Raw genomic sequence first — 20,012 nt, forward strand, 5'->3', positions numbered from 1 at the left:
AATATTTTATGTCAAATTAACAATTTATGAGAACGTTAATCCGTCAATCTAATCTAACAACAATGAGTCAATTGTTTTTATTTTATACTTTTAAGAACTCAATTAAAAAAAAACTTAATTGAGAAAAGATAATGATATTTAGATAACATTTTTTTGACAAAATCTAAACATTGATTGGTCTTAAATTATTCCATTATTTATGATTATTATTATTATTGATCGTGGAGTAATTTAGAACCAATCACAAAATGATAATAATACGTAATCAATATTCAGATGTTGTCAAAAAAAATGTTATCTAAATATCATTATTCTTCTTAGAAAAGCCAGGTGAATGAGTAACTATGAAAGTAATTAAACCTAAGCATAAGTTTATGAAAAGAAGCCGATTAAGAATTTAAAATTCGTTTTCTGTTCTAATATATTTCTTTAATACAAATTCTAAATATAATTTTATATATTTAAAAATATTTAATTATTATTATAATATACAAAATAATTATCTATAAAATTACTAATTTTTGATTTCTCTCTCGTTCTCTTTTCAGCTTCAGCAACACTCACTGCGCTAATACCTTCTCTCTCCTCTCTCTCTCTCTCTCTCTCTCTCTCTCTCTCTCCGTTCTCCGATCATAGTCTCCGCCTTCACCATTTCTGGTAATTTTTTATTTGTATTTGCTTATCTTTCCTCTACATCCTGCAATTTTCATCTTCCCGCATTCTCTCTAAAATGTAGTGAAAGTTTATTTATTTATTTTTTTTAAAATTTCTGATTGTACGATATCACTGTTCCTGTGGTTTCTGAATCGTATTTCCTCAAGCTAATAATCGGGTGTTTAAAAGCTTCACCTTCTAAAACGTTGACAAAAGTTAGAGTAGATTCTTAGCATTCTGCAAAATCTGTGGGCTTCGAAATAAAATTACGATTCGGTAGATGAAATCATATTTGCACCTTTTTATGGGTCTCGGCTAAGAGTTGGATACTTGATTTGTCGAATATGGATGATAATTTATTCATTAGGAAATCCTCAATTTTGTTCCACCAAGAAGGCAAAAACCCTATTCCAGTTCCTGAGATTCCACTAGTTTGAGTCACGTTGGTCTTTCTCAGGAACTAATTTGTTCAGTGTATGAGGGTTAATATGGTTAGACATATGTGGTTGCTCCTTACACTTCTGTGAACTTCTTACATTTTCTAGGACTAATATTTCTGCCCCAAATTTTTTAGGGCAATTTTAGAGATTGGATCCGTTTGTTATAAAGTTTGATGGAATTCATGTTACGATCCGGTTTATAAGTATGAGACTTGAGTTTATTGTGTGATTGATTTTGTGGAAGGAAGATTTGTGTTTGCTGTCCCTTTATCTACTGTCTGGGCTGTAAAATCCTTAAAGTGATTTTTGGATTGCTGACATTTTCTGAGTTTCTATGTTAGTAGTCATGCATTAATTCCACATGTCCTCTGAGGTTTATTCTCTCATTTTTCTTAGCATGTGTTTGTTTAATTAATGTGATTTTTAAAATGTAATTTGCTCACTTTTTAAATAGAAGAGTTAAAGCCCCAACCTTTGATTGATGCTTCAGAATGTCACAGTTGTTTGTTTGGAGCTATTGATACGAGAGATTATCTTTTCTGTGAATTTATGGTCGTCTTTCAATCTGTCTTCCGGTAGTGGGGATATTTATATGGTCTATTACTTGAAATTTGAGAATCTGGTTTTAGTAAAATGACATGATCTTGCTTCCTATGAGGAGATAGATGTTTACTTCTAGCTTGAAAAACATTTGAATATTCATAAATGACCATCTGTATCCGCTCTTAAATCTTGGTTTTCTTTGTCGTTTTATCTAATATTTGCTGTACATAGTTTTCATAGATATAGAATGCAAGTGTAAAGTTTTATAGCCAACGAGTAAATCAGATTTTTTATTGAATTCCCTCAGTGTTGTTTTAGGAAGAAATTGACATAAAATAAGAAGCAAGACTTAGAAGAAGCTTAACAGAGATGAGAAAAAACCAAAATACATGGGCATAAGTTTTAATGTACAGATATGCATTGAAGTTGTAGCAGTAGATGGTATTGGTTGTGCACTTTTATTATATGCATGGAAGAAAGTTGTATAAAATAGCAACATAGAAATAAGGTAATTTCGCTTGTAGCAATTTTCAGTGTAACTCAAAGTCTGGAGACAAAATTAGCAAGTAATGGCCAATTCTTTTTACTTCAGCAAAGGTTGACTTACTCTCTAATTTCTCGTGTAACTTCCTTAAATTTGTATTCCAACACAGTGATGTCTTTGTGCATCGTGCTCAAGTTTTAATCCCAAACAACCAATTTTCAATTTTCAATTTTGTCTNTGAAGAGAAAGGGGATAGGGTTTTGCAGAGTGATGGCGGAACCTTCAAGAAACATGGAGGTGGAAAAGCTGATCTCCTACACCGATGACCTCGTTAAGGTATTGGTGGAACCGCGTGACCTCAACAACCTCTCATATTGTCACCAACAAAACCTCTCTCTCTCTTCCTCTTCCCATTCCCACCACCAAGACGTTCGCTCCTCCCTCCAAGGTTTGTGCCAACACCCTTCTTTTCATCACCAATTGTATGACCCTTTTTGTTACCTTTCTATGTCAGATGTTGCAAATTTACTGTTAAACTTTTTATAGCTATATTCCTGATTACAAACGAGTCTTTTTTAGACGCTCTCATACAAAAGCTGTTGGATTTGGTAGAGTTTCTAGTCATATGTGTAGAAGTGGATTCTTTGTATGCTAATTGCTAACTATTACAAAAGGTTTAAAATTGCAGTTTGGTTTCATTCTATTCTTGATATTGTCAGAAGTTGTGGACAAATGTAGCCACAATTGTGGTCGCTGACTCGTAAAAACCTTAACTTTGCAGCCGAGATTGTGGTATTATAATTTTGCTAGAAATTATATTACTTACATGGATTAGTTCCTGTCAATGTTATCTGCTACGAGTGGATCTTCTTCATTGTATTGTGCTTTTAAATGTATTTTTGTATGAATCAGATTGTGAGAAAAAAGTAGATGCTTGCAAGCAGAAAATAGAGGAAGCTAGATCTGAGACTGTTGCTGACGCGGAACTGGACCTTCTGCAGAGAGAACTGGAGGAAGAACTTGAAAAAGAACGTTTGTTGAAAGAAGAGTTTAGATATGTCTCTAGTTGTGCTTTTTGTCTTTAGAATTGTGTAGCTTTATAGCATAATGTGTCTAACCATCTGTTTCTCATCAACACAGCCATTGACGATGAGTTTAATGATCTAGAACAGCAGTGGATTTCTGTCCAAGAGCAAAAGAAGACCTTGCAGAAAATTGAGAAGACTAAGCTAAGGGCACAGTAAGTAAATTACAAAACTTGAATCGAAGATAGTAAAGATGCCTCATAAATATGATTGATTTGTTATTCATGTTTTCTTTCATGTTGTAATCTCTCGATTGCTTGTGATGGTGTGTTTGATTTTAGCATATTCTACATAAAGGGGAATATAAATGTGTTCTTGATAGAGCCCATAGTCGCATAGAACTCTAGTAAAAAATCAAATTCCCCCTTTAATGTAGTACAGAGGAAACCTGAGTTTCAATCCTAGGAACTCTGATTTTAATAGCTAGTTTGTGAGAGCTTAGCCATGGTGATTGTCACAAAATTGGGGATATTTACTATATGGAACCATAAAACAATATGGATACAACAACTATTAGTCTAAAGAATGGGATGGATATGATGCATGAGACTAAAAACAGTGTAGAGAGTGTATATAAAACTACTGTAACAGCAAAAGCTTTAGAAAACTGAAAATGATACTTCAACACACTCAAAACAGCAAAGAACTATCTAAATCAGAAAAGGAAAACTCAAAACAGAAAAGAAACATGTTAGTGAATTCAAATCAGCAAAGATAAACAAAAACTGGTTAGTTTAGTTAAAACTAGTTAGTAAATCTCAAAACAACAAATAAAACTAATAAAAACAACTACTACCAATCTGAAAACAGTAAAGCATTATAGGTTAACCTACAAAAGCAGCAAAAAAAAAAAAAAGAATTGGCTCAAAACAGCAAAGAGAGTTCAAAACAGAGAATAAAACTCAAAATAGCAGTACTGCACCTTTCCTAATCTCTAAAAACAGAAAATGACTCAATATGACTCAAAACAAGCAATCAAAGATGAAATCAGCAAAAAGAAGTTCAAAGCAGCAATATATGTATAAAGCAGCAAAGGAGATCTAGGGAAAAAAACAAAAAAAGAAATGCCTACTTCGCTTCATTCTTGCTAGTCAAGGATCACTTCTGACTTCTTGGTGTGTAAGTGGTCACTTTGTATTCCTTAAAACTCAATCTTGAATCCAAAAATTGAGTCTAGATAAAATGCTAAGAATGAGAACCAAGTGTTCATTAATTGAACTTGAATTTCTGATAAAGAAGGAAGAAATTAACTAACGTAATGCATGAATTTGAAACTAGAATCAATAGAGAAGCAGCAATAGAAGAACAGGAATCATAAGATGAAACAGAAAGCATCTCAGGAAAGTAGAATCAAACGAAAAACAGAATTGCATTGATGGAACCTGAAATAGCCCTTGAGAATAACACTTGGAACGTACAGAACCACAGAAAAAAGGTTTCTGAGAAACTAACTGATGGAAACCTGCTATAGTTTGGAAATCGAGAGATCTAGCTCCAAACAGCATGCCATCCTTGATGCAGAGAAATGCAGCGGAAATGGATACGTATGAATGGGTTTTGGTGTTTTGATGGTGGAAGGAGTGTGTGATGCCTCCAAGCTCAGACGGCCTTCCTATTAAGGAAGGAAGCTATAGGAGAGTATCTGAATTCGAAATTCAGAGGTGACTAAGAGATATAAGAGGTTGAGCAAGCAATTCTGCAGCATTTCATTACATCCAAAAGTGGGAAATTACAAAGGGGAGGCCCTCTTATTTATAGGTGAAGAGGGGCCTCATTTCTGAACGAATTCCCTCCTAAAATTCAAATAAATCCTCCCTAGAAACGCGCCAATTCAACCTAGCAGAAACCATGCCTCCCTCCAGGTCAGCTGCTCACGTGAAGAATGCCACTCACCAGCGCTTGGGCTGCACAGAGGGTGCAGCTTGAGCTTCAATCTGTCAGCAGCTTCTGCCTGGGCTGCACGGATAGTGCAGCTTGAGTTTCAATCTGTCAGCAGCTCCTTCCTTTGCTCTTTTGCTGTCTTTTATTGATTCTACTTCTTGGATGGCTTCATTCAAATCCTCCAAGCTTTGTTAGGCCTTACAAAACAAATTAAAACATATTAAAAGATAATCATTCTAAGACTTAGAGAAAGAGATTTAAGAAAGCTTTAGAAAGTCCTTCTTTAACTTCCCTTTCTTAGTCTTATCTTGAGTTGCTACTTCTTTGAATGGTTTTCCTGATTAGGTTTCCATCACTAACCTAAGCTACTACTACTACAACCTAGGAAGCATTATTTAAACAGGTTTCTAATGACCAGTCAAGTCTTTACATAGACTGAAGCAAAGAGCTAAAACTGGAAAACGAATGAACAAAACAGGTTTCTAACTCTAGTCCTAGGAAACCTAAGCAGCGGGTCAACCTTCCCAGCTTCTTCTAAATTGGACTGGCTAATGCAGGTCAACATATTGTGCAGCAAATGTCTAGTCAACTTCCAATTGGCTGTCATAGGTTGTTTCAACGTCACAGCCAGTCTTGGACAAGGTTCAGCTCCTCTGTCCAGCTTTCTCTGCATCTCAAACCGCCAGGTGTGGATTTCTTTGTCTTTTCCAGCTCTAAAACCTTGAGTAACCTCTCACAGCAGGTGCAACTGCTTGTCTTTCACAGCTTGCAACCAGCCTCTGCCTTCCACTCATTGATTGACTTCTCATTTATTTCCTCAACTGGTCACTAGGCTGCCTTTTCTTGTCTTCCTTTTCCTTCACAGCACCTAAAACAAGGAGTTCTCTCAACTTAAATGTACTAAAATAAAAATCAATTTAAGCACCAAAACTTAAGCTGGAAAATTATGCTGCACATGAAAACAGAAAAAGTAAAGCTAGAGAATTCAACTATTCTACGTAGGAAATTACTATTGAAAAACTAAACTACAAAAACTACTTAAAAACACAAAATTAGCACATTTTCCTAAAGTCTCTATTTTTTTACAAGAAAAACTGAAAATGGATTAAAACCAAAAAATGAAAAAGATGACAAACTAGGGACTTAACGTTTTTTTTTTTTCTTTTCATTTTCAGGATGATACTGTCAATGTATGCTTCTGTGACAAATATTGTGCCTGACTTGGGTGAACAGTCCAAAATCTCAGGCTGTATCCTTTGGATGAATTTACTATTCTCTGCCCCTTCATCTGTTTTTTCTGGTATTCTGATATTATCTGTTGATTCTTTTCTTAAAAAAATTGGTTGCTCCTTAATCCTCATTTGCAGATATTGTGGATAAGGATAAAAACGCAGTTGAGAAGTTTGAATATGATACCTCTAAGATGACTGCTTTTGATATATGTAATGGTGTTTGGAAAATAATTAGTGAGTGATGCATGCCAACCACATAGGTTGATACTTGCAACGATGTATTATTTTCTCTATTTTGAGTGGAATCTTAGCAGTTCTACAATTCACTCATTGGTGTAAGAATTGTCTTAATTTATTATGAATTTGCAATGTTAATATTAACTACTCAGAGAAGGGTAATATAGCTTGTAATACTCAGTTTCATCTCTTGGTTCTTCGTCTCAAAAAAGTGTCCCTCTATTTTGGGTGTACGGTCGAATGTTCACTCCAAGCAATTTCTTTTACTTTTCAACATTTTTTTGTTGCTTTTCGTGTGCTTCGACCTATTAAACATAATCTGATACGTAAGTTAATTGGTTATCCAAACAGTTTAGCAATTAATGCTATAAGATGTGTCACAAAAGTCTCAAAAAATTATATCTTTGATTAAGATCAATTTAATCACGACCTAATTCTATTTAGTTTAATAAGATGGCTAACTAAATATAATCGGTATCGATCAGTTTCTTTCTAAGATGATCAGTTTGATATGATTTGGTGCAGCGGTCGGCCCACATATAATACACCCTGCATTTACTGAAGCATGTATGAAAAACATTCAGCTGTTTCAAGCTAGCATAGGTTTGTGCTGGTGCAGTATTTAAAGGCGCAACTCATCCAAAAGGACGACTCTGCTTTTTCCAGCTGCTTCAGTTTTCACTCCAGTTAGCAGATTCTGTAGCCTAGTTGTTCCTATATTTTTCTACTTTTATCTGCTGGATTTTGTAACATTAACCTCTCTCTCTCTCTCTCTCTCTCTCTCTCTCTTAACCTCTCTCTCTCTCTCTCTCTCTCTCTCTCTCTTTATATATATATATATATATATATATATATATATATATATATATATTTTGGGATATTACAAACCCTACCTCTAGTCACACGGTTTTCAGTATAACGATATTTAAAAATATTTAATTTATATTGACTTTTAGTTTAATCAATTTAGTATTTATATTTAATAGATTATTAAAAATGGATTTATAAGTTTCGTAACTTAAAAAGTGTCAACGAATTAATTATTATAACCAATTTTCAATAACGGATTTAAAATCTTGGTGCGAAAAGGTATTTTTAGTGGTGATATGTTATACAATATAGACCTGAAACAATTTTTGTCCGTTCAAAGCATAAGAATGAGGTTTTTCTCAACAACATAAGACTCCTTTTGGAATATCTGTTACGCTTAGAATAGTAAGGGAACAACTTCCTAAGTTGTTAAAACTATGCTAATAAAAAATAGGTCCATGTTTGTATAGTTGTATAACTTACACATTTTCATTCATTAATTTTGGACATAAGATATTAAATAATTGGCTACAAGCTTTTACATAAGATGGTATATAAAGCTAAAAATAAAAAAAAAACAATCAAAGTTCAAATTTTTAGGTTAAAAGATATAGCTATTTGAAAAAAAGGTTAAGTTTCAGCAATTGATTCCAAACATCTTGTTTATTTTAAAAACATTATTTTTTCAAAGTAGCTAAATTTAAGGAAAACAAAAACTCTTTCAAACATGCTCTTAATAAAACATCATTGCAGACACACTTCTTAGTATGCAAACTAAAACAAGCAGAAAACATGAAAACATAAACGAGAAAGAAAATGCAGCATATGTTTGATTGAACATCATGAGATCAGCTACCCCATCCACCTTAGAGACTTGTACCTTTTCCCTCCATAGTGATCATAGACAAAATCAAGTTGAGGCACAACCCTTTGAAGCAAATTATCCACTGTTTGCCAATACAAAAGCCTCCAACTCTTCAACAACATAAGGGGAAGGATGAAGATTCCAAAGCCAAAAGTGATTCCCAACTCCACACTCAAGAAATTCATCTCAATTGATCCATGCATTTCATATACTGGTGTTGGAGATGAATCTCCCACTCTACCATTGCTGCAATCTTTCAGGGGTGGCCCACATAATCCTTCATTGCCCTTAAAAGAACTTGCTTCAAATGTGTACATTTGACCACCACTTGGGATTCTACCCCTCAAATGATTAAATGAGAGATTCAAGTATGCTAGAAAATTCAAGTTCAGAAGCTCAACTGGGATTTCTCCACCCAGACTGTTATTTGACAAGTCCATGGATTCAAGATTCCTCAAATTTCCAATTGATGAGGGGATATTGCTTGAGAAACCATTATGGGACAAGTTAAGAGCATAAAGTGCTGTCAAACTTGAAAGTTCTTGAGGTATTGGACCTTGAAAATGGTTCCAGGAGAGATCCAAGGAAGTCAAGGCTGAAGGAATTTTGGTCCACTGCGTTTGTTTTGCTCTGGACACAATTGTAACTGAATCCAGATAGCGACCACCAAATTGGTTAGAAGTGACATAGTAAGCAAATATGTGATCGGCCACAGTGTAAGGTTCAGTTGACAACAGTTTGTATAATTTTATTACAAGAAACTCGCTGATAACAGAGAACAAATTATTGTAACGCATGTTGTCATGATTATCAAACATGTCAAAATATAATGTCCCCTGCTCTTCCTGGGATTCTGTTTGATTGCCAATCATTTTTGTCCAGCTTCTCAATAATGCTCCTGGTAGTGTACCTGTGAAGTTATTGTAGGATAGATCCACGATATGAAGCATCTCCCAATTGGTAGTGCTATGTGGGCATGAAATGGAACCATTGAGTTTGTTTGACCTCAAAATTAGCACTCGTAGGGTGGAAATGTTCCTTAAAAGGCATGGAAATCTGTCGCTGAAGTGATTGTTTCCAAGATTTAAGACTTGTAAACTCTGACAGTTGGCTAGAGAATTTGGGATAGAACCACCCAAGAGATTTTCATTGAGGTTAAGGAACCTTAGATTACATGAACTTGAAATGGTATCAGAAAGAGAACCGTGGAGTTTGTTTCCTGCAAGATTTAGTACTCTGAGGGTACTGTTCCTTGTCATCAAACACTTGGGAATGAAGCCGTTGAAGCTGTTGTAGGAAAGATCAAGCAAACGGAGATAAGAAAAATTACAAAAGGCTTCATGAATTATCCCTTGAAAGTTGTTGTTTGAAAGGGAGAGAAAGTGCACAAAAGGGATGTAGTTGTCCAAGTCAAGTGGGGAAGTGCTGAAATTATTGCTTGAGTAGTCCAAATGGACAGCATATTCTGTGAAAGTAGGAATTGATCCAACAAGTTGATTGGAATGAAGATCAAGAATGTATAGCTTGGAATGCAGATCATCCAAGGGTCCTTCCATAGATGTGAGAAAATTGTTGGAAAGATTTAGATAAACCAGAGAGTCAAATCTCCAAATCCAGTTAGGTATTATTCCATGAATCTGGTTGTTGGATAGGTCTAAAGCATGCAATTGAGGGTGGTTTCTCAAGAATCCTGGAATTTTTCTCAGATTGCAAGAACCCAACAATAAATATTTCATGTTGGGAAAGGATGAAATGTCATGTTCATCAATTAAAGTTATATCAACTGACAAGTTGTTGTGTGAAAGACCTAAAGTATGTAAAGTTTGTAGCCTTTGGATCCTATCAAGTGATATGGTGCCACTGAATTTATTTGCAGAAAGTTGTAGGAAACGAAGTCCTTCAAGTTGAAACAGAGATACAGGAAAAGGGCCCTGCAAGCTGTTGCTGCTCAAGTCAATCAACTGCAATTTAGAGGAAGAAACATTTGAGAATTCATCCAATGGACCGTTAAATCCATTGTGAGAAAGGGTGAGTTCTTGTAAAGATGGAAGTGTAAAAAGTGACACAGGAATTTTTCCATTGAGAGAATTATCTCCTAAATTGATGATGAGGAGATTTTCAAGTCCCTCAAAATGAGTTGAAATGGTTCCATTCAATCTATTGTGAGAGAGAGATAAATATCTGAGATTCTTCACCATCGTGAAAGAAGGGAGTGAACCGGTAAACTTGTTAAAAGACAAGTCCAAGTAAACAAGTTGAGTGAGTTCTGACATTGAAATTGGCAGTGTTTCAATGAATTGGCAGTTAGATAGATCTAACACAGACAACTTCTTTAGATTGGAAATAGAACTTGGTAATTTCCCTGAGAAATTTGTATTACTGAGATTCATGGTGTGAAGAAGAACTGCATCTTCTTGGAAGTTTGGCAAAGCTCCACGAAGATCCTTGTTGTTTGATATATCAAGAACATTAAGAGTTCGTATTTGAAAGATACCCTTTGGAAAATGGCCATTCAATTTGCAACTGCCAAGCTCCAAAACATTCAAATTTGAGAAATTTGCAAAAAATTCTGGCACAGAACTTGAGATACTGTTTTGGTTCAGTCTAATGACAGTGAGTCCCTTGAGAGTTGCCAATGAAGAATCAATTGGCCCTGTGATATCACATGATGACATGCTCAACACTTTAAGATTTTGAAGAGAAGACAAAGCATGACACCATTCCTTTCCCACAGCAGATACCCTTACACCATCAAGATATAGTTCAGAGAGTTTGGTAAGATTCTGCAAGAACATGCTGATATTTGGCTTCTGCAGTTTGAAAAAATGTTGCGAGACAAGTGATGTAGACAAGTCAAGTGTGGTCAAATTTGTCAGTTGAGAAATCTGGGAAGGAATCTGTCCATGAAATCCAGCATTTGACAAATTCAAAGACCTCAAATTCTTGAGCTTGTCAAATTTGAAAGGAATAGAAGAGTTGAAATCATTGTAAGCCAGATTCAAATGCAGCAAATATTGGAAGTGAAATAGAGTGGAATTATGTAGTTCTCCAGAAATAGACTCCTCACTCAAGTCAAGAGCAGTTACATGGCCCATGCTGCATGTTACTCCATTCCATTGACAGCAATCACTGCTTTGGTTCCAGTGAACCAATTTGTTGGAAGTGTTTGGATTGAATACAAGATTTTGCTTTAATTGGAGTAACAAGAATTGGTCATGGTGAAGACAGTGGCATGTTACTATGTGGGTGTTGAAATTCAAGCATATCAGGCACAAGGGTATGAAGATATTGAAGAAGATTTGATGGATTCTCATTGAAGATGAGTATGAGAACCAGATGGTATAGTTTTGGTGTTTGAAGTTTGCAAAACACATACTCCATTTATAGACACTATGAAACTCACTGAATGTTGACTATATTATGTATTACACAAGAATTGCACCAGAGTGAAAAAAGTTCTTAAGTTACCATCAGTATTCTTTTATTTTCTATGATTTACGTGAATGATACGCTCATAAAATTAAATAATGACTATTTTTTGTCCAAAGAAAAAGTATATTATATAGGATTATTAACAGGGATGTATCAATTATGAATGATAAAGGGTTATTATTTTGTTGATATTATTAAATTCTATAACTGTCAAAAAGGTTAAAATCTGCTAGTTAACTGGATCAATTATAGATTTGAATTAAATTGGATTAAAAAGAAATTGTAAATTTCACACAGGCCGAAAATAATCCCAGTCCACTGAAAATTTCAGCTCAGCTCATATATTACAGTCTACCAAAAATAAATTAATTTTAAATTTTACCTAAAAAGTAAAAATTTAAAAATTATCATATTTTTCATTTTTTTAAATCTATTTACACATTAATTGTAACTCAATTTCATTGAAAATATTATAAGTGTAACTTTATTTAAGATATCATCAATACTTTAGGTTGTTATAACACAAGATTGTTTGGTCAACTTATGTGAGTGAAGGTTTCTTTTGATGATGTTAATCATGATTATTTTTCAATTGCCATCGCTATTTTTTTAATGACACACATTGATGTAAATTTTCAAACTGCATTAGTAATTTTTTTTATCAACACTTAATGGTTTTTGATGTTAGATTATAAATCAGATTAATAATTAAGGAGTAATAAATCCTTTCATAAATAAAGTAATTTTCAATTTTTTTTAAAATAGTAAGGAGAAGAGTATCTAGATTGACCGTTAGAATCACACATACCAGTATTTGATTAATGTTTAATTTTTCATCAGTAAAACATGATAGGTTGGTTTTGTCTTGATTTTATGTACTAATGGAGATGAACGGTAGGTTTTGTCGATACTTTTCTTAACTTTTAATATTTTAATTTATCTATACACATTAAATCTTTCATGATATATATATCTTTAACCATAATTAATTAATTAGATCACTTTAATAAGTTGGATAATAAAATATAATAATTCTAACATATTTAATGATTTTTTATATACATAATGACTCAAATTGTTAACAATCTCTTACTGGTCACACAGATTATAAATTTTTATAAAATGTGTAAGACTTTATGTATATGCTTGGGCATATTCAAAAGATCCCGTCCATTGGTTATATTTGTATGTAGAATCAAAACAATTTTCATTACATCAATCGCAACCAAACATGACAATAATCACTAATGCTGAAATAACCAAATGACATGGATTCATCATGAAATGTGTAGCATAAAAATTACATGAAGGTGATATGTACACAACTATTTTGGAGTGGTTCTTACTTTATCTCAATAAGATCAATGTAATAACCTTAATATATAGAGTGTAATATCTGAATAATAAACCATATATATATATATATATATATATATATATATATATGAAACCAAACTTAGAACACAAACACATAAAAGTGACCAACTCTCGCTAAGCCAAAGATTCAACAAAATGCAAAACACCAATATAAGCAATATACTCATGAAAAAATTTGGGTGTAAGAGCCATAGTAAGAGGATTTACTGTCATAGAGTTTGTCCCTATGTGTTATATGGAAATTCATCTACTCTGTACCTTTTCTTTAATAACTAGGAACTTAATTGTTAGAGCGACTGCAGCGGAATGGTTAACGTGGAATAACAAAACAAGAGGGTTTTTTTTTTTTTAATATAAACGTGTGCATTTAAATTTCTACTCAATTTATCTTACTACGCAAATAATAAATATAAATAACAAGAGTAAGGTTGAGAGAAATTTGCACAGGTGATTTTTATACTGGTTCGGATCTTACCAATCCTACGTCTAGTCACTTATCTCAAACCAAGATAAACAGTTCACTAAGCACAAAACAATTACAAACTACATTCACAAAGAAACAATTTGTAAAAGTTTAGAAATCACCTCTCTTGATACCACAAGAGATGAACCTGCACCTCCTTTGAGTATACACAAAGGCTAAACCACCTCCTCCGAATATTTCACGAAGGATGAAACACCTCCTCCGAATATTTCACGAAGGATGAAACACCTCCTCCGAATACTTCACGAAGGATGAAACATTTCCTCCAAATACTTCACGAAGGATGATCCTCTTCCAAACACCTCCTCAAACGCACCAAGGATGAATCAGTTATTCCTCCATCACCGTAGCAGCAATTCACCAGCTCCACAGACAAGGGTTTCCTTAGCTGAGCAAGAGTACACAATTCTCAAAGAGTTCTAAGTATTTGAGCATAAGGGAAGAGTTGCTGATGATGGATAAAGAAAACCTATTTATAGACTCAAGCAAATACTCTTCCATTCTTCGTAACTGGCCATTTTACACTTTTAATCGATTAATATTACTGTTAATCGATTAAAATAAGTGCAACGGCTAGTTCTTAAAAACTAGAAAACTCCAACGGCTATCTTTAATCAATTATTCTAAGAATTAATCGATTAACTAATCAATTAAAATAGGTAATAATCAATTATCTCCATGCTAGTTGAGTTTTCAGCACCTGTAACATTTTAATCGATTAATATTTGATTTAATCGATTAAAACAATGCGTTTTTTATTCTGAACAGAAAATACAAAGTATGAAAGTACATGAATCAAAACCTACTACAAATCTAAGATCTAAACATTAAACTACAATTATTACAAAAGCTTTTAATAACAAAAACAAGTCTTCAAAGGATCTTCATGAATCTTGATATATCTTGACTTGATTTGGGCATCATCAAAACTTCATTTTTATCATTTTGCTAACATTAATGTCAATGGGTTTTACTTGCTCTAGCTCCTATTTTTGTTAAAATACAATACAACTAATTTGTAGTCACAATATAACTTAAGTGGTCTTTCAATTCCTTCATAAATGTTCAATTATGTGACAAAAATTTAGCTAGATTCCTTTATTTGATGTCTTATAAAATGCTACAAATTATGCAACCATGGTGTATGAAACCGTCAAGGTTTGCTTATCACTTGGCCAAGAAACTACACTACCAACTAACATCAAAATGTAACCTGAAGTGGATCTTAAACTATCTTAGCATCTTGCAAAATTGAGTCAGAGAATACTCAATGATCTCTGACTAGTCTGACCTTTTATATGTGAGCTTATAATCCTTTGTTATCTTGAAATACCTCATAACTCCTTTGGCTACTTTCCAATGATCTGTTCATATATTGCTTAAATATCTTCCTAAAACCCCAACTATGTATGTTATATCCAAATATGTACATACTTGGTCATACACCAAACTCCTTACCTCTGACACATGGAATTTTTTGCATTTCCTGAATTTCTAAATTTATTTTTGGGCATTGATTGAGAATGAACTTGTCTCCTTTAACAACGGGAGAATCCCCTGATTTACTATCTTTTATGTCAAATCCTTTAGGTATGTTATCAACATACAAGATCAAGAAAATATACTTGCTCCCACTGAAAATTGTGATACACACAATCATTAACAACAATTATCTCGAAACTAAATGAGATAATTACTTGATGAAATTTGTGGTACCATTGATGAGATGCCTACTTTAGCCCACAAATGAATTTTGTCAGTTTGCAAACCATATTCTTTAGGACTCCTAACAAAAAGTTTTCTAGTTGCACCATATAAATTGTCTCATCAATGTTGTCATTGAAAAATGTCGTCTTGACATCTATTTGATAAAGCTCCAAATGATAACGTGAAAAAAGAGTCATTATTGTTCTAAAAGAGTCTTTCAATTAAACTAGAGACAAAGTCTCTCTAAGAAACAACAAACCCCTTCTTTTTGAATATAGTCCTTCGCCACAAGACAAACCTTATACCTCTTTACATTACCATTAGAATCCTTCTTGGTCTTAATATTCACTTACTAACAATAGGCTTCAAACCTTCTAATAATGGGACAAGTTCCCAAACCTTATTGTCTTGTATGGACTTATACTCTTTATGAAACATATGTTTAAAAGGATCTTGAGTTTGTTCATGTAAAGATTCTAAACTTGCTAAAGGTTCTGAACTTACTTCATCATAAGCAATTGTATGAATCAAATCACTTTCACAAATTATTCTCTAACATTATTCTTCCCCCCAAACTCAATATCCTCAAAAAAAGTGGCAATTCTCGTCTCTAAAGATATCTTTAGTTTAGGATCATAGAATTTATAACTCCTGATCTTATTGTTTAGGTTTGTAAAGTCAATGTTATGCTTAACACCATGGAATTTCGTACTTAAGGATTCACTATAAGAAGTAACCATATTAAGAATATATAGATTATCATTAGCCAAAAGTGAATTGGTGTCAACAACATTTAAATCTAAAGATAATTTGAATTCATTATTTCCAAATGAACATAAGTAACATAATTTGTCCAAATAATCAAATGAAATCAAATTCTGCCTAAATGAGTACAACTAAAGTGTCTTTCAAATTCAAATAAAACCAATACAATATAATAATCTAAAATATTTTATAATTTCCATTTCTACCGATTTTCCATCTCTAACATAGATCCATATTTCATAATCAATTGGCTTCCGGTAGCTAAGACAATCCTTTCTTTGCATGCCAAGCATGATATTTCATACAATCCTTCTTTATGTGACCAACTTTATTGCAAAAGAAGCATTTATCAAATTATTTTTGTTTCTTTTGTGATGGACCTTTAACAACGTCAATTTTGGGATTCTCAATTTTCTTCCTTTTACCCTTGCCATTAAAGGTACTAACTAAGTGAGGTAGTCTTTTCTTGCTTTAGTCTTTCATCTTCTTGTACACAATATGAAATGAGCTCATTAAGAGACTACTTCTCCTTCTGACAGTTATATGAAACCTTAAATTGTCCAAATGTTAAAGGAAGGGAGATCAAAACCAAGTGTACAAGTAAGTCTTCTGACAACTCAAGTTTTAACGCCTTCATTTTTGAAGCAATAATCGACATCTCCATGATTTACTCTCTTACATTTCCTTTGTCTTGATATTTCATGGAAACCAAGCTCTGAAGAAATGAATTTTTTCCCATATTATCTCTTTCCACAAAGCGTTTGTCTATCTCAACAAGGAAATCTTTAGCACTTGTAATTTATTCTGATATAACACCTCTAAAGACCTCTGGAATGTCATGCTTAATGATCATCAATTTCATGTGATTTGAGTGGCCCTACTTCTCATAATCTCTCATCTCGTTAGAGGTACTTGAGTCTGTAAGAGAATGGGGTTTCTCAATCCATAACGCGAGATCGAGTTCCATGCAACCAAAATCTATTTCCATGTTCTCTTTCCAGTCCTTAAAAGTTGTATCATTAAGGACCTGAACTGAATTTATGTTGGCAGATATTTAAGCAATCCATTAATGGATCATCAAATAACAACCAAAGGAGTTATAAGGTATTTCAAGAGAACAAAAGATTATGAGCTCACATATAAAAGGTCAGACCAATTAAAGATCATTGGGCATTCTGACTCAATTTTGCAGGATGTCAAGATAGTTTAAGATCGTTCACGTTATATTTTCATGTTAGTTGGTGGTGTGGTTTCTTGGTTTGATGCCCAACAAACCTTTACGGCTTCATCCACTAGGGTTGCATAATTTGTAGCATGCTATGAGGCGTCAAATCAAGGAATATGGCTGAATTTTTTTCACAGGATTGTGCATTTTATAACAAATATGATTTCTCACAAAATTGGGAAAAACTAGATTATGATTCATGCAATTAAACATAAACTAGCATGCTCTGATACCAATTGTTAGACTATGAATCATATCAATAATTAATAAGCAATAAACATTTCCATAAAGAGAGCAATTCTTAATTTCTTTTAGAACAGAAAGTAGAAGCATACATGAATTGGCCATTGGGAACCACATAGAATGGTATTTGATTGGTATCTGATCTTCCTTTTGTACCTTTGGTTCCCTTTTTATTTTTTCTCATGATGGAGATGAAGAGAAAAAACATAAATAATGAGCGTGCGTATAGATGTGGACCATGAACCTTTTATGTAACCTTTGTTGGTTACTTTTCTTAAGTTTCAATATTTTAATCTGACCCGTTAACAAATTAAAATATTACTTAAGGTTTCTAACAATTTACGTTTCATGACATATACCCTTAACCATGATTAATTAACCATATCACTCTAATAAATTAGCTAATAAAATATAATAACCCTAATATATTTAATGATTTTCTATATATATTAATGATCCTAACATTTCATTGCTGTCAAATTTTTTATGGATGCCAATTAAAATTTTTTCTATTTAATGTTAACAAAAGTTATTTTTCCGATCAAAATAAGTTAAGGTTATTTATTTACAAATATTAGTTAAAGGTTTTTTTATAACAAACATTAACTACTTTCTCATTAAGATTTTATATTAAAATTAATAAGATTATTTTTCGGCCAAATCTAAATTAGTTTTTTTAGTTGTTGTTGATAAAAATTATTTTTTTAATTGTTAAAATTATTTATTTGTCAATTAAAGACAAAAGTATTTACCCATTAATTTTTTATAGGATTTTTTGCTAAATTATTTTTTTAATGCATGTTAATATAATATGTTGTATTACAATTTAATTATATGTCTCGTGGGTGGATCATCACCATCATTAATGACAACCAAAGAATATTGTTACATAAAAATTTATATAATATAAATAATTTTCTTATGTCCTTTGGCTTTAAATACACCTATACTCTTGAAGACAAGAATTTAACTCAATTCTCACATCACTCAATACTCTATTATAAGCACTAGTGTAAAATAAACATATTAGAACAATCTATTAAATCAGAGAGGAACAAATGTAAAATGCAATAACAATTTTGTAAATACTAGAAATTATATTAGATTAATTGTAGTGAGAATCGATCTAATATGTACATATTAAATTGATATATAATATGTGCATATTAGATCAGTTTAAAAAATAACCTATCTAATAAGCCTTCTTCTTTATCAGGTCTCCACCATCGCGACAATGCTAGCTTCGTTCTCAATGCTACTACCAAGCTCAACTAATACGCCTCGCCATCGCGAACATTGTCGGAGCTCCATGCGTCATCACCGTCTCATCAAAAAGCTCAACTTGCAAACCAAATATGCAATAGGCCACTGCAACACCATCTGAAATCCACCTTGTCGGTGGCGAACCTGGAACCATAACGCAACAAGTCAAAGTCATGCCATTGTCAATCTTTATCGAGATATACTCAATCATCATCGTTAGCCACTGCGAACCATTGCAATAGATCCACCAACGATGCAACAAATGAAAAACCACTTTCGAAAATACTTTTTTTTTCTTTTTCAGGTAAAGATATTAAATAAGTTATTCCAAAACTGATCTAATATGTCTTTAAAATATTACATCGACATATATTAGATCACTTGCAGCAGAACCGATCTAATATATGCTCCATAACTAATATATTATATTTATTTTTCACTAGAAAAGAATATAAAAAAATTAAATATAAGTTTAAAGTGTTTTTGGGTGACTAAAACTATTAACATGTATGTCACTAACATTTACTCATTTTCTTACCCTAAATAATGAGATTTTTCAAAATGTATTATTTTCATCCACTAACACACACACACACACACACACACACACACACATATATATATATATATATATATATATATATATATATATATATATATATATATTAGTAATATTGACAAACAATTTTGTTGATGGTAATAATTAAAATATTTTATCTGTAACATCACATTTTAATAGTATAAAACTACCAAAATGAAATGTAACAATTAGGTAAAACAAACCTCCTTCAAAGAAGAGATATACTTTTGTAGATCTATCTTAACAACTCATCTGCTTCTCCCTCACCTCTAGCTAGAACAATTTAAAAGGGTGAATCCCTAAGCTCACACCATTAGGTGATCATCGCAAAAGAGAAACAACAACATACAAAGACAGACACAGAAAAGCAAGGATAAGCTAGATAAACAAGAAATTTTCATATTTATAATATTATCTAAATAAATTCAACCATCAATTCAAGGGGACATATTGCACACTAATCATTCCATAGATCTCATACTCAACAAGGCTCATCCGGATTAGGTATGAATGTCGAACTATTGGTAGTCTGTGCACTTGTATGGTATTGCTGGGATTCTCCAACACCATAAGGTTAGTTCATCTCAGTTGCCTAGGGCTAAATTCAAAGCATATAGACAAGAACTTCCTGCTATTATCACCACATGCATCATTTCTCTCTACTTGAGAATGAATGATAATTAGAGTGTTGGAATAGACCATCAT

At 32.8% G+C, this 20,012-nt stretch overlaps 2 protein-coding genes across 4 annotated transcripts; one reads left to right on the forward strand and one right to left on the reverse strand.

Annotated features, from left to right (window-relative positions):
- Positions 1-518: 518 nt before the first annotated feature.
- LOC106759585 lies at positions 519-6,742 on the forward strand. 3 transcript variants are annotated; one of them, XM_014642831.2, is made up of 6 exons: positions 519-657; positions 2,388-2,569; positions 3,034-3,175; positions 3,260-3,361; positions 6,263-6,336; positions 6,455-6,742. In XM_014642831.2, exons 2-6 carry the CDS (start codon positions 2,392-2,394, stop codon positions 6,559-6,561), a joined length of 603 nt encoding a protein of 200 aa, XP_014498317.1. In that variant the 5' UTR covers positions 519-657; positions 2,388-2,391; the 3' UTR covers positions 6,562-6,742. The 3 variants fall into 3 exon arrangements, with proteins under 3 accessions (XP_014498317.1, XP_014498316.1, XP_014498318.1); XM_014642830.2 differs by having other exon boundaries at positions 527-657; positions 2,378-2,569; XM_014642832.2 differs by having other exon boundaries at positions 536-657; positions 2,365-2,569.
- A 1,476-nt stretch (positions 6,743-8,218) lies between these two features.
- Positions 8,219-11,326, reverse strand: LOC106758212 (receptor-like protein 12). The gene has a single exon (XM_014641160.1). The coding sequence runs from the start codon at positions 11,324-11,326 to the stop codon at positions 8,219-8,221; it is 3,108 nt and encodes a 1,035-aa protein (XP_014496646.1).
- Positions 11,327-20,012: the final 8,686 nt, after the last annotated feature.

This window comes from Vigna radiata, chromosome 4 (assembly GCF_000741045.1).
Source record: "Vigna radiata var. radiata cultivar VC1973A chromosome 4, Vradiata_ver6, whole genome shotgun sequence".
NCBI lineage: Eukaryota > Viridiplantae > Streptophyta > Magnoliopsida > Fabales > Fabaceae > Vigna > Vigna radiata.